At 43.1% G+C, this 25106-nt stretch overlaps 1 protein-coding gene across 11 annotated transcripts in view; it reads left to right on the plus strand.

Moving 5' to 3' along the window:
- Positions 1-25106, plus strand: part of myt1b (myelin transcription factor 1b) — an 89976-nt gene that overhangs the window by 43858 nt on the left and 21012 nt on the right. For 6 of the 11 annotated variants that reach the window (XM_027288586.1, XM_019255572.2, XM_019255580.2 and 3 more), the window contains exon 2: positions 20584-20690. In XM_027288586.1, the coding sequence (XP_027144387.1) occupies positions 20584-20690 (107 nt within the window). The other 5 variants (XM_027288589.1, XM_027288590.1, XM_019255590.2 and 2 more) reach the window with 5 other exon arrangements.

Here is a 25106-nt window from a genome sequence, read left to right on the forward strand (position 1 = left end):
ACTTTATTTAGAACAAGCAACAGAAGAACTGGACAGTTAAGTGTGCTGATAGTCACAAGAGCACCACCTACAAAAGGTTCATCATTTCCAGCACAGTACTCAGTGTTTGAATAGACACAAAGTTCATGACTACGATGACAGTATTTACAGCACAGTTGAGTTTTCAGAGAATTTGTAGCACTTATTCTTCAAACCTATTGCACTATAGGCTGTAGACTCCTGTACAGAGGTTGTCACAGTGGCAGAATTTTAAACTTCTATACAATACTAGTATAAAAATGAGGTTTGACACCACAGCAAAAAGAAAAAGTCACCAAATAGCATCATTTATAACAGGGGTGTCCAAAGTATGGCCCAGGGGCAAGTCATGGCCCGCGGTCAGATTTCATAAATATATTATTTATGGGCTGCTAGGATTGTCAGATACTGTATGGCTGGAAGATTTGGCCTTTTTGGTTGCCATAACGAAGCATTTGAACCTTTAAGGACATAACTGCTGCCGTTATATATCTGTAGATGTGACCCAAAATATGACTTTCTGAATGATTTTGTTAAAGACAAGAACAAGAGTGACACTTTTTAAAGTGAAACGTTAACAGACTTTGCATTACTCATTATAAGTCATGTTTAGAATGAACATGAGGTTCAGATTTGTATCAACTTCAATGAAGTTTAACGTATTCCATACAATTTATTCTTTGTTATCTGACTTCAGATGTGAAAGAAAGGAAGAACTGTTTTTAGATTTGTTCACGCCTGATTGGCTTAGATTTGGTTACATTGTGATTTTAAAAAAGATATAATTATGACAATGAAAACCAAATTGTTTTGTTGCACTTTTATTTAACTTTTAGTAGTAATTTTTTAATTTTTAAAACGTTGTCAAATCCCTCTTTAAAGGAAGTCTGGACACCCCTGATTTATAGCATCAACACAAAGCTGGTACAGAAAAAGTCACTCATAATAATGTTGATTGTATTCCCACTTATTTCATCCATCAACCCTGGGTTGAAAATATGATTATAGAACTTTCAGAACTATTAAATGATAGTATTTTATCATTTTAAAATGTGGTATTGAAAAAGTATTGAAGTATCAATACTTTCGACAACTTTATTTCACAGACAGACAGCTATCTTGCAGCAACATTAACCCCAGACTATAAGCTAAGTCTGGCACAAATCTACTTTTATGAAGCGCACGTTTCAGTTTTTGTAAATGGGTTGGCCAAAATATTAGAAACGCCAATATGCAATATATTGCAGTCCAGTTTAACAATGCTGCAAACATAATAGTAAGCATGTGAAATTAAACTGTATGCCATCAAAGTACACAAAGTACACCAGACGTGTATACCAAGTGTCTTAGCAAAATCATCTAATATTAGATGTGTGCAGTGTGTACAGGTGAAGCTTAACTCATAAGAAATTATGTCAATACAGGATTTAATAAGTATTTTTTTATCTGCTGCAGGGATGATGAAAAGAGACTGCACACCTGTCTGTGGTTTGTTTTCTCTGAAATATTACAAGCGTAACAACGTAATTACTTTTCCATCTAAAGTCATCCATCTGCAGCTCTATCAGCTGTCACCGAGTGACTCCCTGAAACACATCAAACTGATCAGCAAAGCATTGATCACTGAGCCTGACAAACATTTGGACTTTTCATTAAAAAGCTATAAACAGAAACAGTGTGAGCTTTGTGTTCCCTTAGAACAGGCATTTCCTCCTATTTGTATGAAACCACAAAGCCCTTTATCAGATCACCAGATTCTAAAAGCTAATTCTGCGCTCCGAGCTAACGGGGGAGGCTTCCGTCTTGAGATATTGAACCTTTTCCGTCACGCCCGTCACTTTTGTGATTTGTGCACTTTATGAAATCAAAGCGGTTCTCGAGTCATTCTGGTTCGTTCGCTGCTCCCGTCTCAGCAGCAAAGGAAGAAAAAGAGGACACGTTGATGATTACTCAAATAAGAAGCGACTATTTAAAAACACTGACTGCTTTGCTCTCTTCTGGTGTCGGGATTAGACACTTGGCAGGAAATCTATCCACAGAGTGATTCGTTGAAATTTGATTTTTTTTTTTTATGGACACTTTTAAAGATAAAACACCTAAAGAGAGAGAGAGAGTTGGTTGAGCATTAACTGCCCGTTTCCTCCAGCATCCATAACTGTTTACTGTCTAATGATTTCTGTATGAAAGAACTGCGTGTCAATACAGCAGTGTTTGTTTGCTGACTGGAAGTCCCTAATGTCCAATTTCTACCACCAAGAGAACACGGATCCACACCCACCAACAGTTATGCTACTAATGATTCTAGCAACTGTAATCATATAATGGCTTTTCAGATAATCAGCCACTTAGAAACTCAAACACAGTTGTGAGTGATGACAGGTTAGGGTCAGACATAGGTTAGTGAGGGTTAGGGTTAGTTAGTGTCACAAAATCACAGTATGAGGACAAAAATACAAATATACACAGGCTGTAAAACATTACATGAAGATCCAAAAGGACTTTTGAGTAACTTCAGGTGTCGTTAGAACCTGAACTACATGACCTCCTGTCTGGAACTGGAAGCAGACCACAAGACTGAAGAGGCCGGCACAGCATTCACACTGATAGGACAGACAAATACACACACACACACACACACACACACACACAGTTATCTTAGGCTGAGCTGAACATTCATGTTGACAACTGCCACAGAAATAGCTGAATACAGTGTTAATGTATAGACATAGCCATGATGGATGTGATATCATTCCTTACCGACCCCCGACCCTGTCCTCTTCCTGTCTCTTTTTACAACAATCTCACTTTCCTATACTGTACACTTTATGATATTATCTACAGAAACTTAACAGTTCCCACCATGAGCAAGCACTTGGCAACGGTGGCAGGTGAAAACTTCCTTTTAACAGGCAGAAACCTCAGGGCAGAACCGAGCTCTTTGGTGTGATGCCATCGATCATGACTGGTTGAGTTTAGAGAGGAAAAAAGAGACAGATGTACAGCATACACGATAGTTGAAGGATCTGACAGAGACCAATAAATCAGGTAATTAAAGCTGAGAACCAACAGAGACTTGAGGAAGTACAAAGGTGAATCCTCTAAAATAAGATGACTGTTTTGTTGCAGCTTCTAGGTTTCTGGGTTCTGTCAGTGAAATGGTTCAACTCGCTCACAGATCGGAAACAATTACTTGATGACTCGATTCTTTGATCAACGGAAAATTGATCAGAAATGTATTTTTGTTTGTTTGTTGTCGTTTTTCCGCTTCCTAAATGTCACTTTTGATTTTCATTATCACGTACGACAGTAAACTGGATAAGTTTGAGGTTTGAGGGACTATTTGTCAGACAAAACAAGATATTTGATTCTTTGATGGCCATTTTTCAGTCTTTTATTCATCGATAATGGAAAAAATGATCAGCTGCAACTCTAGTTGTACGATTGTCAGTAAAATCTGATCACACAATCCTGCCAAGGCTTTGATGAATGAAATATTAACATTTACAGATAAACAGCAGAACAGCACAAAGCTTCGTATGATCTAAATAGTGCTTACATTCTGACATTTACTCGTACATCGATGTGTTGCATAAGCTGCCTCCTCCAGCTTTAAATCCACGACATGAGGCTGGAACACTGTGGCATGACAAGTTATGGCTGGCTTCAGTCTGTCTTACATGTTCCATGGCAAGTCTTCAAACTCTTATCCAAACAGTGCTGAGCTCCTCTCAGGCAAACTGCAAACCAGCTTCAGTTTAGTGAACAGATTTTTCCTCCAATCCTCGTTTTTCTGCACATGAACAGAAAATGAACTGTTACCAAACATACTGTACACAAATAATGTGATTCATGTTATCATTTCATTTCCTTGATGAATGTTTCAGAGAGATGATACATTTTCTAGAATTTTTCAAATCTTTGGAAGCTCACACAGATTGGTCATGTGTCATGTACATGTGCACACTGAAAAATGACACGTGTATTGTGTGTTATGTCTGTCTATACCATGTATGTAGACATTTTCTCCATCACTTTTCATTCCTTTTTGCCTCCCTAGCGTCACCATGGACATACGAAGTGCCGCTATTAGCACAAGATGGTTTGACAGTGAAGTGCTACATACCGTGCGCGTGGAGACGGCCACACATGCAACCATTGACTAGAGTGGGATGAACTACATTTTTCAGATACTTGAGAGAAATAGATGCAGTGCTCTGCACAACACCTGAGATTATTAACATTTTTTTAATCTCACCGTGGAGCTGAAGTATCTGACAATGAAAGACTCTGATGATTTGTTGTCTCAAACAAAACTTTATACTCTCACTCTCACTCTATATACCTCAGTATATAATAATATATAGACTGTCTGTCTGTCTGTCCTGGCTGTCTGTCTGTCTGTCCCTGTCTGTTCTGTCTGTCCTGGTCTGTCTGTCTGTCTGTCGGCTGTTGTTTTTATGTAGATAATTTAGATGAGTGTATTTAGATGCCCTGCGGTATATATATATATATATATATATATATATATATATATAAATATAGATATAGATATATATATATATATTATATATATATATATATATACTTTATTTCCAATTTTATAATAAAAAATAAATAATTATCGCTGCATTATCAGCACAAATGGAACATAGTGTTGTGTGTGTGTGTGTGTGGTTATATTAATATATAGATATATTATATATAATAATATATATATAATATATATATATATATATATATATATATATATATATGCACCAGCTCTTGACACACACACTTCTTTAGAGCCTGACCTTCTTCAGTCCCTCCTTCACTATCATAACATCACTCACACCCGGCCCACTCCGAGCCTCCTCCCCACCAACATAATGACATTTGCATACAGATGTCTCACTTGTGCTGATAATGCATGCGACAAGCCTGTGTGTGTGTTTGTGTGTGCATGTGTGTGTGTGTGTGTGTGAGAGAGAGAGTATAGGCTGTGACTGCAATCAGCTGACATCTGAGTACAGGTTAGGGCTTGAAGGCAAAGCTGGATGTTCAACCTTGTGAAAAAAAAAAACTCATTGCAATTATTATCACCATCATTATCACAAGTATGACAACTTCTTTGGCCTGGAAAAACAACACACGCACACATACACACACATGCAGTAATGTGAGCACTGAAAAGTGAGAGGTTGGGGGAGGAAGAAAGGATGGAGTGATGGATGAATTGAGGAGAAAAAAAACTCCTTCTAGTTTGTGGAACAACTGTGCCTGGCAGACACAAGTAAAAAGGGGATTGAGTTGAACTCATCAGGGCCCCGTTCCAAATCTGTGGCCCTGCCCCCAACCTCCTTCTTTCACTTCTTCTCCTTCTTCTTCCTTCTGCGCTTTCTTCTCTTGCCTCATGAAACAAGCCACCTACACTTTAGGACATCTGCTAAGCTGATTTTCTGGAGCTTAGCAGCACCACAGTGGTATCAAAGAGATTAGGTGAAACAACATCCAACTCTGGCTTTGTGCTGTGTTTCAATAATGCAGCGCTGTGCGACTGGGCGCATGTGTTTGTGCCTGTTTCGCCTCCAGTGCGCGTTTGCCTGCACACAAGCTGACTGTGCGTGTGCGTGGGTGTGTGTATTATGCTTGGTGTTACGGTGCCATAAGTCACAGAGCTGGTGTAATACAGTTGCATCTGGAGTGTGAGCGCTTCTTTGCAAACAAGCGTAACCAAAGAGCTGCTTCAGAGGATCTCTCACTCTTCTCAAAACTGAATGCTGTTTTTTTTTCTGCCATGTGAGACCAAAAAACAATCACACGTCTGCACTTCATGTGTTTTTATCCTGTTTGTTTTGTCTGGCTTACCTTAGAGCACATGTGTTCATTTGGTTTTTTTTTCTGCCGTACATTTGGTAATGAAAGGGTGCTTTATGAAGCGCACTGACTATATCTTACTGCATTATGCATGCATGATGGCTAACGCTTAGTAACTATCCACACACGTAATTAAGTAGTGAAATGTAATAATGTCATTTATCCCTCTGGGTTTAGGGTTTGAATAATTGCTGCAGAGTCAGCCTACTGTGCATTATATTTGTGTGTGTGTGTGTGTGTGTGTGTGTGTGTTTGTGTGTGTGTGTGTGTGTGTGTGTGTGTGTGTGTGTGTGTGACCACGGCTGCATGCGTGCTTGCTTTTTCTCTCCTTGTGTGTGTGAGAGAGAGAGATCAAGAGAGGGTCTTCTCATTTAGTTTTTTTTCTTTCTTTCCAACAGCTTTCACTTTTTTGTGCTCGCTAACTAGAGAAAAAAGAGTGGAGAGAGAAGAGAAGGGAGGGGGTGAAAGAAGAAAAGGGAGCAACCCAGAGAGCGTCGGGTGCTGTGTCAGTCTGATATTTTCCATAGTGACAGCTGGGCCCAGAAGCTCAGAACCTTTTCTTCTGGCACACAAAGCCCATTAAGTATGCCACTCGCTCAATGGCCCCCGCAGCCTCCAAATTGCTCCAAGCTCCTCCCTAAAGTGTGGCAGCCTTTGTCATTGTAATCAGGCCTTGTATGTGGAGTGCTGCCTGTATTTACCACTGCTCAGGGTGCATATTTGCCCAGCCTGCTGCTGCCGGGTGAGCCCAGGAGGAGAGAGAGACAGAGACAGAGACAGAGAGAGAGAGAGAGAGAGAGAGAGAGAGAGAGAGAGAAAAAAGAGGAGGAAGAGAGGGCTTAAAGACGGGAAAAGATGAGAGTTGGAGAGCTTGAAAAAGAGGAGGGGAGAGGAGATGGGAATAGTTGCAGGCGTGAACAGAGAGAGGATGAAAGGCTGGGAGGGTCAAGTGTGGATGGAGAAAATGATGTGAAGAAATCAGTAGTGGTTAGGCCTCAAAGAATTTGACTCAGTGACTTCGGGGGGTGACGGAGGGTCAGGCAGTCCAGCTCAGCAGGGGGGGGGGGGGACAGATTTTGGGGACACAGGAGTGAGCTTGCAGTGTGATGCTTGTCTGGACTGCGGGTAGAAGAGGAGGGGTGTGACCGGAGGGCTTATTATTTACAACTTTGTCAGATTGTGCGTGGTTCGAGGTGTCACTGTGCACGTGGAGAGATTCAGGCGTGATGGTGAGTTGAAGAAAGAAAAAAGAGTCGCACAGTGAAGTCCAGATCAGTCTGACTGACAGGCGAGGCGGCAGAAAAGTACAGCAGACAGACAGATGAACAGACGACGCAGAGGAGTGGAGCGATGTGATGCCTTTTGGCAGAGCTGACCCCATTCCACGTGTCAAACCCCCCTCCACCCGCCCCCGTGGGGAGGCCCAAGCTGTGGATCTGGATGGGGAGGGTAGGGGTGGTGGGGTGCTCTAGAGATGACGGTCATCCAAAGTGGCATCCAGACCAAACTTTGTCTGTCTCTTGGCCTTTTCCTTTCACTTTGAGTGTGTGTGTGTGTGTGTGTGCGCATGTTAAAAATTCATAACTCCCACAAAAGAGACAGGAAGGAGAAGTATAATAAGGTAGTAATGAGGAGCCAGAGGCAGTTTGTGTCTTTCTTTCTTGTCTCGTGTTAAAGCAAATGGCGTCACATTTTATATACACCACCAAAGTTGATTATGTTAAAAGGTATGTAGTCATCTGAGCGTGCAGTACATGAAACAGCTCATACTGGCTGTGATCCTCCTGTTCAGACTGAGTGTACTGAGGGATTCCTTCCTGATGTCACCCCTGCAAGTCAGCGAGGAAATGAATAAGACACGAACATGCATTCTGTACTAAAAACACACAGTCATCAACACCTGTTAACTACCATATTTAATCAGTAATCAATAATCAATGGTCCCAGCTTCTCAAATGAGAGGATGTGTCACTTTTCTTTGTCATATATCTGTCAGCTAAATATTTTTGGGTGTTAGACTTTGAAGTGATTAACTGATAATAATAATAATAATAATAACAATAAGCACAATAATAATAATAAGAATAATAATAAGAATAAGAAGAAATAATAAAAAAGAATCATACGGACATGATCATGTGAGTTTTTTTTCAAGACAGGCTTGAAAAAAATGTGACTCCTCCGTGAACAAACACGGCATGTTGTTGTCTGCATGTTGAATTAAACTCCAAAGATAGATCCCTTCCCTCTGTGGGTGAAGTGCTCAACTGTGTCTAATGGGAGTTGACAGATATGGGTATGATCATGCTGTATGGATGTTAGAGAGAAAGAGAGAGAGAGGGGTTGGGGGTGTGAAAGTGAGAGAGGGAGAGGGAGGGAAATAAAGCCATCAGGTTATGAACCGTGATCGTTATCATGAGATCAGGAGCAGGACTCTGATGTCAAACGTCCATCTGTGCGAGAGCCCTGGGATGTGTGAGCGTGGAACTGTTCCTAGATCAGCAGTGTCTCCGCACAACGACACACAACTTCCACTTTGTTACTTCAAACACAAATCTGCACATTTATTAAAGGGAGAACTTTTCCCTTCCAGCGGAGGCTGACCCCTTTGTCTCTCCACCAGCTCGGTGGAAAGTTGTTACTATTCCAGATGCAGAATAATGGTAATGAAAGCGTAGGAGTAAACATTTAAGAGGACTTTTGAATAATGATGATGAAGACGGAGTGAAATTTCCATTAATTAGCTCACACGGGTCATTTTCTCAACAAGGTTCTGTTTCCTACTCTTCAGTGTGTGTGTGTGTGTGAGTGTGTGTGTGTATTTGTTTAAACTTTATTGTCACCACTGTCTCCGGGACAGCTGGAGGCTATGTCAGAGTTCAGCTGCTTGTTATACAGAGCAGAGAATAAAGGGGAGGAGGGGTTCTGTGTGTATTTGTGTGTTTGCATATGTCTATGAATGTGCAGTACGTGTGTGTGTGTGTGTGTGTGTGCGTTTGGTCCTATCTGGGTAGTGGAACAGAAGGGTGAGGGATGAATAGTGAAGTTAATAGGCTAATGAGAGCACGGTGCTCAGGAAGAGTACAAGAGGCTGTCTGGCATCGCGAGATAAAAACTTGCTATGGCATTAGTGGACACCCAGCAGTCCTCCTTCACAGCAACACCTCCTTTGTCCACGCACACCCAAAAGTCAGTTTAATAAGCCGTGTGTGTGTGTGCGTGTGTGTGCTTCTCTTTCACTTTTCTGTGTGATGGAAGCAGGGGTGGAGATGGAGATGGGGAGTTGAGGCACAGCTGAGTGTTCAGATAAGGATTTTTTTTCACTAGATAAAAACAATTAAGGTGTCAGTGTCAGGTTTGGATGGTTGTAACCTGTGTTTAAATGGAAAGATAGATTAAATTTAACTGTGTTAGTAGCACGTGATAATGCAGAATCAGGTTCAGTTTGATGTATGAAGCAACAGTCAGCTGGTTTGGTGTAGTTGACAACATGTGACAGTATGTATGTGTCCATACAGTGACAATATGAACTCTTTATCTTGGTTTAGTTTAGTTATGGCAGTTCAGGCTTAAATTATGACATTTAGTTTGGTTTCTTTCAGTTTCCTTTAGTTCAATTAAGTTGAATTTAGTTTAGTTTACTGAGCTATTGGTGCTAAAAGATCTAAAATGTGTTGAGATGAGCCGGGTGAAATAAGTTCATTTGTGACAAAGTTTGAGTGAACTTTGACTGATTTTGGATCAACAATCTTTCATTTAGTTTACTTCAGTTTAGTGTGATGTGATGAGAAGTGTTTTAAAAGTGAGGTCAGTACATTCTGTTGTGTTTCTTTCTTTTTCCTGAGTTTGGGAAAACAATGATTTGAGCTCAGAGTGAGTTTAGTTTAGTTCAGACATAAGACAGTTTCAGCCCCTGAGATGAATCCAGATGAGTTTAGTCATGACACACACATTACAATGAATTTAGTTGTGTATTTTTTTGGTTTAGCTTAGTAAAAAAATAAAAAATCAAGCTTCTTGTGAGGAGAAACTATTATTATTGTTACTTTAGTTTTGTTGCACACAATTATTCCACTATTCATTCCTGCAAACAATCCAGGGCGTTCAGTTCAGTTCAGTTTAGTTCAGTTTAGTTTATTTCAGTAGTGACAATTTTAGCTGATTATACAAAATTGAATTCAGTTTGATTTTGTTTAGTTTTTGAAAACTGAAATTAGTTTTGTGTTTATTACTTTACACGGACACAAGGACCAATGTTTCTGTTTCGGTTTGTCATCGAGGATCCGTTGAGTTTAGAAACAGTTTGGACTTCTAAAACTCAATAACTGAGTTTCATTTGGTTTTGTTTGATACCAAAAATTCACTCATTCAGGATTAAAGTACATAAAGTGAATTTAGTTTCTTTCAGCTTTGTTTATTAGACCACACAGTGAGAATGAAGTGATTTTAGTTCACATGAGTTAAGTTTTACCTACAGGGACTTGTAGTAAACAGTGGAGGGATTTAGTTTAATACCACACATTTATAAAAAATAATTGGTAATATGTCTTACTGTTTTAAACACACAATAGTTGAATGGTCATGAAATAATTTGAAATGAAAAAGAAAAGCAGTAGAATGTGGTGAGGTTACTTAACTCCCCCCCTCCCCATTATATCTTGGAAAGATGGGGATGGGGGTAATGGGAGCAAGCAATGGGAGAGCTCATTATCTGGCAGACCATCTGCTATTGGGAGGGAGGAACTGTCTGTCTGTCCCAGACACAGGCACTGTGAATAGGCCTGGAGTTAGAGTGAAAATGTCCTCTAACTTCCCTAAATGAGCCGTACATCTGCTACGTGTGTGCACATGTGATCAAGGAGGCTGCTTTAAAGCACCGTGAGAGAAAATTCTGTTAACATGAGCAGGGTGTGATAACATGTATGCTGGGTTATAGATCAGAAAGTGGAAAAAATAAATAACAATTATATAAAAAGGAACAATAATATATATAAAATGCATGTTGTGTTCTGTCTGTGAGTTTATTTTTATTTTATTCATATGCTTTCTCTCTTTTCAAACTTTTTCTGTCATATTTCTATATCCTTCTCTGGTTTCCTCTGGAGTTGTATCTGTATCATCATCATGTTTGAGAGAAATGAGTCCAGATCTAAAAATAGTGATGAGATAAAAAAAAAAAAAGTGTGTGTGAGCTGGTAGACAGAGTTTATGGAGTTTGAATCAGATGGCTGGCTGGGGGAGCTTAGTGTGAGAAGTTGCCGGGCGCAGCAGATGCTCTTTGTTGCTGTTCAGGCTATTGTTGTTGAAAGCTGAGACTGGGGAGACTGGGATTGGGTCCAGCTCGTCGGCAGCAGGAGGGCATAGCCCATTCCTATTGGCACTCTGGGAGTGTCAGTCAGCTTGCACGTCCCGCCCATCAGCCCTCCCTTCTGTCCCCGGCCGGGGAAGTTGATGTAAAGTTTGAGCAACTTTGTCCGGCAGAAGTAAACTCCAGCGGCACTTTGCGGGTCGCTGCGGGACAGAACAGAGAGAGAGAGGCAGACAGGAGGACCGCAAACATGAAGCTGTGTCGCACCTTTCTAGGTTCGTATCCCTGACTTGTTTTCACTTTACAGCAGTAACTTAAAGTTCTGTTTCGGCATGTGAGTGTGTGTTTATGATGATACAGTGTATATGTGTGTGAGTGTGTGTGTGTGTGTGTGTGTGTGACTCCTCCGCTTTGGCTCTGTGGTAATAATCAGATCTGCTGTAGATGAATATTACACAGAAGTATTTTAAAAGGTGCCGGTCGCAGCAGAAGCAAAACGGGGTTTCTTTTCAGAATAAAAGTCTTCTTAAAGACAGTGCAGCCGTCTCTGGTCAGGATTAAAGAGGCTTATCGTTTGTCTCATCACACCAGCTGTAACTTTAAAACCTTAAAACGCTGCAGGCTTCATTCAGCACACACCAGCTTTGTTAAAATAAACTTGTGAACTTCTCCACAGACTCAAACTGCAACCAAACTTCGACCCCCGTGGTAAAAACTGGCCAGACAAAGGACAGTTGGTCCCCTAGGGACCGTGTGGCCCCGGTACCGTGGGGACAATGCCAAGCTGCGGGCTTATTAAAAACTTTTTTTGTTGTGTTAGTCTGTCGGCTTGTTCCATCTGTCGAGGGACTATAGGGGCCTCCCCCAGTCCCAACCTCAGCGCTCAGTCAGCTGCTGCCCCATGTAATATTTATACTGGCTGCCTGCATGGCCCGGCCCCGCACAATATACCCACCATACAACAGCTATAGTCTGGAGCGACGAGACCATTAAAATGCTTCAGGCCTCTGCCATCTGCATCTGCACAGACTTTCTAACAACAGAGGAAAAGTTTTCCCAGCTGATGGACCGGCTGTCGGGTCACAGCCGAGCCTCAGACCTTCAAAATAAAATCTGAAAGTGAAGTTTCATACAGTTTAAACGTGACCCGTCAGTTTAAAACAATGAAAATATATAAAATAAAAACTCATTCAATTTATTTGACTGACGCTTTTAATTTAAAGTGACTTACAAACATTCAAACTTATCATGAGCTTTATTTGAAACGATTTTTGGTTTAGCTGGTGGTGTTCAGGTGTGACAGCACCCAGTTATTCATTATTCATTATTTCATTATTTTAACTTATAATAACAGCTCAAGGGGGCATATTTGATTTAGTTCCACAGAAGTTTACAGCTTATTTTGAGCCTTTCAAAATAAAATGTAAAAAGTTAATTAATCAAAGTGGATCTGGCTTTGTTTGTTTCAGTTGATTTTAGTAACAAACAACCATTTGTAATATCCTCCAAATCCTTCAAAATAACAAACAAAAAAAGAAACAACTTCAAATAATAAAGTATCCAATAGTTTAATCTAATCCAGTTGGTTTTATTAGTTTAATTGAGGCAATTCAGTTGAATTTTATTTTTGTTTATTTTAGTTGAACTCATTCAAACTTGAGCCTATTATAAGGACACAGTGAGATCAGGTCGTGTCCTTTTTTAAGATAAAATGTCCAAAAGTGAAACAAGTTGAACTAAATGAATGTCAGCATATAAATAAATACCTGAAATCAAATATTTGAGTTTGATGCCATTAAACTGGGCTGATGCTGCAGCTAATGAGGCACACATTGAGTGAGAACAGCGCTCAGACAAAAGCCTTTGTTAGCTCTACAATATGCTTATGTAAGGTATTGTGCAGGCCTGAGAGCCTCAGCGGCCCGGAGCTGTCCACAGTCCTGAACACACACACACACACGCGCGCACACAGGCGCGCTCGTGTGCGCGTGCTCAGCACTTTGGAGCTGTCCACAGTCCTGAAATCCACACGTGATGATGCTGTGAGTTGATTTGAACAGTTTGTGTTCAAACTCTGACTTTCTATCTTCTCTATAATCTCCCGGTATGTTCCACTCAGGCCTCCGTACCACCGCTCTGAGCCACCTCTCAGCTCACATCCGTACCTGATCCGTTACAGGCCCCAAAGTTTCACACACACCGACCGTCCCCTTTGCTGGATCACATCCCAGATTTTCTCTCTTTTGTTTATTGGACTGTCGATGCTGTTGTTGTTGTGCACCCCCCTTCTCCTCCCTCCCACACACACACACACACAGAGTCTGAAATCATACTGATGCGGCGTGCACGGCCGGTGATTGATTTCAGCTCCAATGCATAACAATGGGATTGCACAAAAAGAGCCTGCTGCAAAGAGATAAGAATTTAATAGAATTTCTGAAAGCTGAAGGTTGGGCTTTTTGAATATTCCCTGCGTACGCGGCGTGGAGACAGCAGATAAAGGATGGCATTTGTGGGGACTATTCTCAAATGGCTTGTAATGAATGGTTGTCATTTCCACTAATGGTTTCAAAACAGCAAAGCAAAAAAAAAAAAAAAAGCACGGTGTGAGCAACATTTGGGAGTGACTCCAAGTTGCACTATTAAGACTAGCTGTTTGTTGTTAGGAGGCGCGCTGACAGTTGGCGTTATTCTCTCGGTGAGGCCTCTCAAACTATCAACACATCTGGAGTTGACGGAGATCACTCTGCTTCGAAACACGCCGCACACATCTCCACCTGATATATGTTTGTATATTTCAAAACAATCCCGGAGCATATTATTTACCCGCGATAATTCAGATTGATATCGCGCCTCCATCCCCTCACCTCCCCAGAGCATAAATAATTTTGAGTAAAGCTCCCTTGGAGACTCGCCTCTCTGCTTACAAGTCGTTAAAACCCTCTTTCCATATACGCAGGAATTATCAGATGCTGTCAGCGCAGCGCGCACAGACTAACTCTGCATACAACTACTACATCAATTCCCAGTCCTGGAGAAAAAAATGTCCCCTGAATGAATTATTGGACGGTACCACTTTCCAGGATGTGTGTGGGGGTGGGTGAAGGATTACAGTAACCTCCGTAGTGCATTTGCGGAACATGAAGAACTTGTCAGTGGAGTGAATTGTATAAAAAAAACATAAGCTGATATAGTGTGGAAGGTGGTGCTGGCTCAGTCCTGCACAGTCCTCAGGACTGTGTGTGTGTGATGTTCCAACTGTTCGGAGTGAAGCAGCACTTCTTCTCATATCTGGAAAATGTGGTTTGAAGTTTTATTGGTTCAGATGATCTGTGTGTTTGTGTGAGAGAGAGGGAGGGAGGGAGGGAGGGATGGAGAGGGGGAGGAGAAAGTCAAAGAAAGAGGGAGTGTGTGCGTGTATGCCCATTGAGTTAGTGTGTAGTAAGGGGGGACCTCAAGCCCTGCCCATCTGATGCTGGAGGTTTTACTACAGCTTCCGTGATGTCATGGCAAAGGGCGGAGGGAGGAGACGGGGGGGTGTGGAGAGGGGATGGAGAGGGGTGGGGGGGTACAATGGCTCATGAGGGAAAGGTAAGTCAATATTACGTTTTTTTTTTCTCGCTGACAAAGGCAAATGAAGCCATGTTTTTGCTTACAAACAAGTAACATCTTAACGCCTCGATCCGGAGCCGTGCGCCGGTGCGCTGTGGAGGAGAGGCCGCCCCGGACAAACCTTCGCTCGCTCGCTTGCGCTTTATTATTGATCACATCTGGACATTTGTAACGGGATAGATGATCGGTTTTCCCTCCCCAACATTTACTCGGGATATCTTTTTTTAAGCAAACTACTTTGGCAGCGAGCTGCAACTCTCAAAACACAACAAGGACACCGCGCCAAAGCCCGACGGAAACATTATTAATCCAGGTAACGAGATGTTTTTGTTTTTGATCATGAGACACATTTAAAAAATTAGTAAACACAAATCGGAGCTCTTCTTTTTTTTTCTCTCACAACTTTAATATTCCCTTTGACATCAGTGTATCACGGCTGTTTGAACGCATTGGTGTGATTCTGCTGTTTTGCTACATTTATTCATTTTCTGAATGTGACTTGAAACTTACATCTGATCTGTGAGCACTTTGATTTTTTTTTTTGTTTTTCCTCTTAGAGGTGCATATTTCTTTACTCCGTTTATTCACATCCTCAAACAGCTGCTCTTGATAGCAGGCTGCTGTGACCTGCGCGTTGTTTTGCCCTCAGATGTTCATATTTACACTGACGCCTCAGAAGAAGTGGGAATAAAGCGACTATGGCGCTTTCTCTCAAACACTCTGAACCTTCTCACTTCTGTGTGTGTGTGTGTGTGTGTGTGAGTGAGTGAGTGTTTGTCACACTGGGTCTAAAAATATTATTTCTCATGATTCTCGGTGTTTATACTTGAAGTGTTATTCTCCACTCCGTCCTCTAGTTTAACCTTCTACATCTTCAGGAATAAACGAGCCTTTATTTGCTTGACTCACACGGTTCTGGGTTGTTTCAGTGAAGTGTGTGTGTGTATGTGTGTGTGTGTATGGAGTTCAGCTCAGAATTGTGTTATTACGATGTTACAGTGGGCGTAGAAGCACAACTCCCGTGTGTGTGTGTTTGTGTGTGTGTGGATGCACGGACAGATGGATGGATGGAAGGATGGAGTGAGTGTGTGTGTGTTTGAGGGGAGGGAAGGGAGGGAGGGGTTGGCCATTTGATCCTCTGCAGCAAAAAACAGAGATGCTCTCTTCAAATGTCAGCCGCCTTTAGAGCTGCGCAGATTAAAAAAAAAAAAAAAAAAAAAAAAAAAAAAAAAAAAAGTCCTCAGAAGCGCGCGCGCGCCCTAGAAATAAACACCGGGCCGTCGGGAGGCAGGCTCGAGCTGCACATTTCACCGGATTTTTTTCCAAGTGCTCATCTTGTCGGATTCACCCCCGAGAGCTGTGCTGTGCTGCGGTACAGAACGGGAGCCTGTGCGTTGTGTTTTTCTTTACTATCCCCCTCCCATCCCACACCCACCCCTTCTTGCTTTGCTTAGATGGCCACGTAATGTGCTGTGTGTGTATGTGTGTGTGTATGTGTGCGCCTCACGGTCTGTCAAAGCACCTGCGTCCTAAGATGGAGGAAAGAGATGAGGGATGATGATACACACGGTGTTATGTCACCCCGCTCTTTAAGTTGCTCTCCATCCCCGCTGGATGAGGCTGATCAGGACCGAGCAGCTCCGGCTCCGGCTCCAAACTTCAAGCCCTTTAGTTTTTTTTTTTTTTTTTTTTTTTTTTTTAGATGTTAGACGATGTTAGACGGTGGTTCATGGTTGGAAGGTAAAAAAGCATCTCAACTTGTTTCACTTGTTTCCGTTTGAGAAAAAAAAAGCACTTTGGAAAACTGGATTGGATTCATGTAAAAAAAAGTCTTTTAATTGTGTTACTGTCAGACTGCATGATGATGTTTGACTATTTTTTTTAATAATATGAAAAATATGAATCTGAATTCACTTTTTTAAGTTTGTAGTCGTGATTTGCGATTTCAGGCTGTTTAGTTGATGTAAATTCCCAGAAGGAGCCTTTACCCATTATTAAGCTGCAGGTGTATTGTTGATAGATGAATGCATCAGAAGCAGAAATATTGTTTTTTCTTCTGTTTACTTTTCCTGTGAAATGTAGCCTAGTTTCAGGGGATTACAGAATTAGGTTATTGGTGCTTTATGCTGTCAGTTGGAGGCTATAACAGCAGAGTATGGAGCTGCAATGTAGCACAGGCCCTGATGTGAAGTTTTTTTTTGTTGTTACCGTGATAGGAGGAAACCTCTCTATTTATGAAGGGTTGAATAGCCCATGGTGAGGACAGCAGGTGCCGGAGGGAGGGAGTGCAATAAACATGTTGGAGGAGCAGCTGGGGCCAAATTGCACCCTCGTCATTCAAAGCCTATCAGAAATCTAAGCAATACAAGCAAAGGTCAGGGTCGACCAGGCAAGCAGGCATTTAAAATGAAAGCCTGGAAATAATGAATTTCGTGCCCCGCGTTAAAAGGGAAATGAATAAAAAAAGGAAGAAAATTAATTAAAAAGTAAGCCAAACATGCATAAGTTCTCAGAAAGGGAGCGAGGAGAAAAAAGCCTGACATGCAGAACTGTTTAGAACGTCACAAGCTGGTGCACAGATAGCGCGATGGATAGATAGATGTGATGTTTTATAAGCGGCAGTGACACGTTGGTGTTGTTTCTCAGATGCTGAGGTCAGGGTGGCTCTCAGGGGAGCTCCTCCAAAAGCTGGTTACCATGGCGCCCTCTCTTCCACACCCCACCCCTTATAAACTCCCATCCCATAACTGATAAGACCACACAAACACCTCACACACACACACACACACACACACTACGTGTTGTTTCTGACTAAAATGCTGCCCGTCTGTAGTTCACTCAAATAAAAGAGAGCACTTTTATTTAACCTTCAGGGACAGGAACAGTCAGACGAGCGCTCGAGGAGCTTATCTGAATGATATTTTTCATCACAAATCAAATTTTCACATCTGATAAACTGGGTTACTCAGATTTTTCTTATTTGTCCTGTGACACAAAGAAAGCAGTGAGTAATATGAGACCGTCCTGCTCCACAACTTTTGATTTCTCCATCTCTTCTGCCCGCCTCACTCTAATCACACTAAGTTGTCTCTAAATCCTGCTTAACAGGACCAGGGGTGTACAGCTGGCCCCGGGCCTGTATGGACACTAATACTGTTACAGACAGTTCACCCTGGTATTTAATCTAACTATGGATTTAGGCCTCTTTGCTCCATTGTCCCAGTACAGTAAGCTGTCTGACTATAATGGTATCACTCAGGGCCATACTTTGTTTCCTGGTGTAAGATTTTTCTTCTATTATTTATAGGCTAAATATGTTGACTGTAGATTTTTTCTCTTTTGCAGAACAGGAAAGATTTTCTAAACTTCGAAATCCCATAAACGCAAGCTTTGATATTTTATTTCAGAATCCTGGCAGTAAAATCTGTTTTTTTTTTTAATCCATTCACTTTGTATTCATCTTTCTCCCCCTGGCCCCCCTTGCTTCTGATTAACCAAACCTCCCCGGTGAATGGCTAATTGTCTCGTACTCCTCCAATTTTCACTGCAAAATAACGAGCTGTGAGTCTTTTAGGGTGGGAATGAGAAGCATCTGATCAAAGAATAAGAGAGTACACATCCTGAGCAGACAAGGCTCAAATTAGTTTTATGTTTTTTCATCTGTGAACGATCCAGATGTTCAGGTTTTCACATGAAACAGCAGAGGATAGTGTAGAATGGTCAGCTGGGCCACATTTTCTGTGATTTTTTTTTTTATAAATCTCAGTGATCAGATATCCCACACAGGTTCTGATATTTTCTGTGTCTGTAGCAGGAGCAGTGGCACAGGACTGAACAAAGTGAGCAGGGACGCTGACACATGGCCTGAGGCGACGTGTCCTAATAGAGCGCTGTTATATATTTGGCATTTAGGAAGGGCTCTCAGCTCCTTGGCCCTCAAACTAAACTATACAGGACCGATGTTCACTTCACTCCACTTTAAAAGGAGGGGGGAAAAAAGAGAGAGGAAAGAAAGAAAGCGAGTGAGTTTGCGTACATAGAGTCAGGGATAGCTGAGACAGAGATAGAGATGCAGACGAACAGCATTGCTGTTGTAATCACTTTTTCTCTGAGGGGGGGGGACTGAAAGTTGATAAACAAGCGTTTTGCAGAGTGCTGGCTGTGCTTTGGCGAGGTTTGCATGTAGTGGGCAAAGTAGGGATGGGCGTGGGGGGGTGGTGGTGGTGGTGGAGGGGGTGATGGAGCAGGAGGAGTGAGAAGAGGAGGGGGGATGGAGGGTAGGGCTGGTCTGCCTTTTGGGACCCCTCGGATACGGACATGCAGCCTTTTGTTGTCTCTCTGACTGTTTGCTTTCAGCGCGCACTCTGCATGCACTGTGGGTTCACGTACAGGACAGCGTGTGCAGAGAAAAATAACTCACTGTATCTCTGAGAAGAGAAACAGGAAGCAAGATATAAAGGTAGAGATGCTGGATGGGAAGAATTGAGATGGACAGATGCATCTTGCACAAAGGCCAGGGATTTCTATTCAAGTTCAAGTGTGAAATGGTTTATGTTCTTTAGACACGGCGAGTGATTTGAAAGAGCTCTATTACTGCAATCATTTCAAATTTGGAACATTTATTCAGTTTCTCCTAAAATATTTTGCCTTGAATTTCCACTGTGTAAAACCTGATTTGTGAATGATTACTCTTCCACAATATTGCAGCTTCAATTTACATTTTCAATTGAGGGGATTCAGAGTATCCTGACCCAAACCTTGGTCTGTTTGAGTGTTATTTCTCTCTGAGATATTCTTGAGGACAGACCAGATAGGTAGCCCATACGACAGCGAGTCACTGTAAACTCAAGGGCACTTCCTCTTTCACAACGTTCCGCTGCCTGCCGCAAAGCACAATCCATATAAAGGTGAAAGCTAAAGGGTATAGATGTGTATATATCCGAAAAAGAATCAGATTTCACCGTACCAGCTCAGCGGTGCATGAAAAGAGAGAGTGAGAGGGTGAGAGAAGGAGGGAGCCACATCCGCCTGGTTTGGAGTCCTGCAGCTGAAGTTTTAAAGATACACTAGTTGAAAAGTTCAGCCTTGGGCATTCTCTAAAAAAAAAAATACACTGCACTCTTTCTGAACCGGGGGGGGGGAGAGGAAAAAATAGGACCAACTTGACTGTGTTTTGTGTTTAACACCTCCATCACGGGCAGCCTCTCTGAAAGCAGGAAGAATGGAAAAGGGATTTGTATTAGATGTGGTATGTTTCTCCCGGCCGATCAGGAAGATGAAGTGAAGAGCTATTACCTTGATGCAAAAAAAATGGGGAGAGAGGGGAAAAAGAGAAAAAAGAGGCTTGATTTATGTATGATTCATTATTTACTGACCATTCTTCAGCCCCTCTCCCTTTGCGCCGCCCATCCCCCTATTCGCTTATATATGCACCCTGAAAAGCTCGATAAAAATGCGCAAATTTGATTGATTCTAATAGCAGACTGACAGGGACCCCAGCTGGGGCACTTAACCATGCCTGTGTGTGTGTGTGTGTGTGTGTGTGTAAAGAATACACAGTGTTCTTTTAGTTAATAAAGGAGTGTCTGCAGCATGCTCGAGTGCCCCGACCTCAAAGTAGCACCCCCACCCTCCCCTTCCTTCCTTTATCCAACCCGCTGCCCCATGCATTGATGCTGATGCTGTAGATTTCATATGACAACTCTATTTTTTCCCCCTTTTGTCTTTTCCCTAAATTCCCCCTCCTCTTGCCCCCCCTCGTCGTTTCCTCTCTCTTTTCTGGTTTTTAGAAAATGAGTTCCGGGGTGAGCTGGTGAACCAGCGGTGGACACGAGGCGAGAGGACCAGCAGCCGCTGTCAGGCCTCCCAGAGACTGCAGAGCCGTCGACCAATCATGGTGAGTGACAAGGCCCTGCATCCCCCTCCCTCGCCATCCCTCTTCACCACTCACCACGCCCCCCGCCACCCACTCTAACCTGATTCTGCTTCCTGGGCATTTCCCCAATCCCTCACTCAGCAGGGAAAGTAAAAAAAAAAAGGGTGGAGGCAGAGGGGAAGGATGGAGAAAAGAGAGTGTGTGTGCGTGTGTGTGTGTGTGTTGGGGGGAAAAGGGGGCTTCATGGCCACACTGGACAGAAAAAAAACATGAATCAAACAGCACATCAAATCTCCCACTCGGCCCTGCCCATCCTCTGCCTCAGCCCCGCTCTGCTTAGTTCAGTTTAGTTAAGCTCAGCATGGCACAGCTCAGCATTTTCCCGCTGCTGAGTTCACTTCACTTCACAGGATTTTTTTTTTTCTGTATTGAACCAGAATGAAAAAAAAAAAAAGAAACTCAAAAGGATGTCCTTGAGCTGCTCATACTTTTTGTCCATGATATTCCTCCTTATCAGCAGAGGAGAGAAATGCTCTCTCTTCTCCCACCTCTCTTCCTCCCTTTTAACCCTTTCCGCCGTCCTAAACTCCTCTCCTCCTTTGCTGTACTTCAGTCTCAAAGTTCTGACCCGTTTCAAGTTTATTTCTCCGTTCTGAAGACATCTGCTCCTTTTCCTCCCCCCCTGCGCATCACAGCTGAGATTGTGACACTCAACAAAGAGATGGAGGGATTGAGGGGAGATTGAAAGAGAGAGAGAGGAGTGGGGGATGGTGAGATAGGGGTGGTGATGTGTGTGTGGCAGGTTCCCCTGGGCCCGGTAAAAGTAGTTTTGCTTTCCCCCTGATGGCTCGGGTTCATCTGAAGAGATGACTTTTATTGATTTGGTTTGATTTCTGCCGCTGAGGGAGTCGCAGAGAGGGTGGAGCCAGTTTCAACACTACATCATGTGAAGACCCCCGCCGCCCCCCCCTCTCCCCCCGAACCCACCCTGTCCGTTTGGCCTGACACTTATGATACCTGTCACACAACCTTCTTATTATCTTCTTGTAGCGGACTGAGATGCATGAAAAGAAGTGAGGATCAGAAGTGAAGAGACGCTTCGTTATGGACAGTGAGATCACATCAGGATGACTCACACTGTGAAACGGCAAACCCTTCTGACAGCACACATACTCACATTACGCGGTGACACATGCTCAGTCTTTTTTCGCATATGAAGTGAGAAACACGCCGTCCCCCCCTCCCTCCTCCCTCCTCGCTACTCCACCCTGCCTTCTGTAAATTATTGAAGTGAAACTGTGGAAGGGGCTCGCCGTGCGCTGATCCAACATGGAGGCAGGCGCAGCGTGCTCCGCCTGTCGAGGGAAGTATGCAAGCGCGCCTCTAATTGGCAGCTGCTGTCCGCAGGTGATTTTTTTTTTGGGAGATGTCAGTCTCCGTCGGCAGTTGTGAACACTCCTCTCCAACTCCTCTCCGTCGGTGTCTCCGCCCCACCTTAACCCCCTCCTTTCCTCATCTCCTTGTAAACCTGAAAATGAATAAAAGAGTCATTTATGTGCACCAGGGGACGAAGGGTGACCTTCTCTCTGAAGTCATTGCCCCCAGCCAGCCATTTACATAGAGCTGTCAGAATGCAGAGCAGAGCCGGGGCCCTCCTGCTCCGACCGTTGCACACAAAGAAGGACATAATTGATAATGTACAACACAGCCTGTAGGGATGAGCCACGTCTTCCTCCTCCTCTTCCTCCTCCTCCTTCTTTTTCTTCTTCTTCTGCTGCTGCTCCACACCACATTTCACACTAGTTAAACCCCAAGACACACACACATATGCACATGCTGCTGTGCACACATAGTGGTTCTTGCATAGGCACACACGGACACACCGCCTCCCTCTCTCTTTATTTTCTTCTCTTCCTTCTGTCTCTTCCTATCCCTTTCTCTGTTCAGCATAAGACATTGCTGGCACCGTGTGGGCCCGGCTACATACACCGTTCAAGGAGTCTAATTAAAAGACAACAAGGTAAAGGACAAGTTCTGAGCATACATTAAAAAGAGCCCTTTGAAAGAGATTATGAAAATCAGGTGAATGCCTGCCTGGCTGCATCTGGATTCACTCGCTGTGACTTTGTGTTCATACAAATTTAATGAGCTGGAATTGAGAAAAAGGACAGGAAAAAGAGGAGAACTCAGATGTGCTTACCTATTTAAATGTGCGTAGCTATGGTTACGCAAACATGAAAGCAATAGGGTCCCTTTTCAGTCCAGGTTTTGATTCATCCGATGACTGTCAATGTAAGGAGGAGGCAAAGGATGAAAGAAGTACAGGAGTAACACAACAGTATATAATCTTCTCTTTTTCACACACATTCATAAACACACACTCTGCCTCGCTCTCCTTCCCTCCATAGTTACATATCACGAAGTGGTTCGCCAACATTGTTTGTGCATCTATAATTGCATTTGATTCATCAACGGTGAACCTTCGCTGCTTTTCTTTACCTCACATTTACAGGTTAGTTTGAATTCAGAGACATTCAGAACTGTGATCACAGTTGACTCTAGCTCTGATTGACTAAACAATGAATCCAGAAATTAATCCGCAGATTATTCCGTCAGCTGAAATGTAAAAATACAGCAAACTGCTAAACGTGTTCCTACATTTGTAGGAACATGTGGTGATGTCACAGCTGACTCAATATGTAAATTCTAATTTCTACTTTTCTATATGTTGAAATTAGCTGAGCTACTCAATAGTCTTTCCACATCCACCCCCAACCAAATGCAGAAGTAACCCCCCGGGGTACTTGTTATGCAGGAGAACACTCATTTTGAGTGTTGTGTTATTTTAATGGAGGTGAAGCTAATTTTAATGACTTCATATACATGCTGGGCAGTTTGATCATGAGTTTTGTGTGTGGAATTATAATCTGGAAGTGGAATAGAGAATACATTTCCCTCTTGAGGTGTAAAATAAAAACCTACGAGCGCCTCAAAAGTTTACTTCATTACATCGCCTCTGCTGCTCCTTTCACATGTGCATGCAAGGAAGTGCAGACAGTCGAGTGTAAGGAAGTGGACTTTGAACTATACACAGCCACAGGGCGCACAAAGGGAGAGCACACACACACACACACATTGACAGAAAAACTCTTCACCGCACACTCTACTTCCCACACAGCACTGTGAGAGGAGCACGGGAGTCAACTGCTCCCTTCAGGCAGGGGCACAACGCTGCTGCTTGTTGCACGACTCCTACATTAACAGCGCTTGATCAAAAGAGTTGAAGCAGAGAGAGAGAGAGAGAGAGAGAGAGAGAGAGAGAGAGAGAGGAGCAGGCCAAGGCGGTGGAGACTCACACAGGAAGGGAGGGGCTAGTGCCTGCACCTGTACCTCCGGCCAAACACTAGACGCTAATGAATGAAGCGCGGGGGGGAAAAAAAGGCCTTAACAACAACAACAACAGCGTGCTTCATCTTCCTCTCATCCCTCTAACCCTCCTTCTTTTCATAAGTAGTCTATTAGCAGGAAAGGGGTATTGCCAAATAGAGAGAGGGAGAAGAAGAAGAAAAAAAAGAAAAAGAAGAGGAGTAACAGGGCCCCCGTGTTTGAATCCCACTGTGGCCGTGCCAACTTGACTATAGAGAAGCAACAAAGCAGCTAAGTGCCTGGGCAAGGAGAGGAGGCGGGGGGGGTGCGTGGGCAACTGGGGAGGAGGGGTTTGAGGGGGGGGGGGGGGGGGGGGGCGGTGGGAGTGTCAGGAGGGAGGAAGTGTGAGACAGAATAAGTGGAAGTGTGTGTGTGTGTGTGTGTGTGTGTGTGTGTGTGTGTGTGTGTGTGTGGGTGTAGGGGGATACATATGTATAAAAAAAATCCAGAGTCCAGTAATCAAAGCTAATGGCTCCATTGTGTCTAAAAAGCATCTGATAGCTTTAGAGTGCAGCGATGAGTGAGGAGAGGAGGTGCTGAGGAGGTGTGGCCGAGGGTCAGTGTGTGTGTGTGTGTGTGTGTGTGTGTGTGTGTGTTTGAGGCAGCAGGGTTAACACCTGCTCCTTTGTGGCTTAAAAGCCGAGCCAGGAGTAAGCAAGCAGCGGGCGCGCGCACACACACACACACACAAACACACACACACACGCACGCACAGGCTCTTAAAAGGGTTATTACTGTGGTTTTTTAGCAGCCTGTGTGTTTTTGCTTTATTATTATATTCAGCATAGTTATGATTGTCAGTCCCTCTGCTCATGGGGGCCGTGGCCTGTGTGCACTGCCTGTTGCCTCTGCACGGTGTACAATCATGTGTACCATTCAGGTGCAGGAAATTACAGGGAGAGTGATGGGTGGTGTGTATGTGTGTGTGTGTGTAGGGGGAGTGGATGGGTAGGTGGGTGGCGGGGTTGAAAAGTAGCTTTAACAACAGGGTTTGTTTTCCGTTCCATACCA

Source organism: Larimichthys crocea, chromosome XV, assembly GCF_000972845.2.
Source record: "Larimichthys crocea isolate SSNF chromosome XV, L_crocea_2.0, whole genome shotgun sequence".
Taxonomy (NCBI): Eukaryota; Metazoa; Chordata; class Actinopteri; family Sciaenidae; genus Larimichthys; species Larimichthys crocea.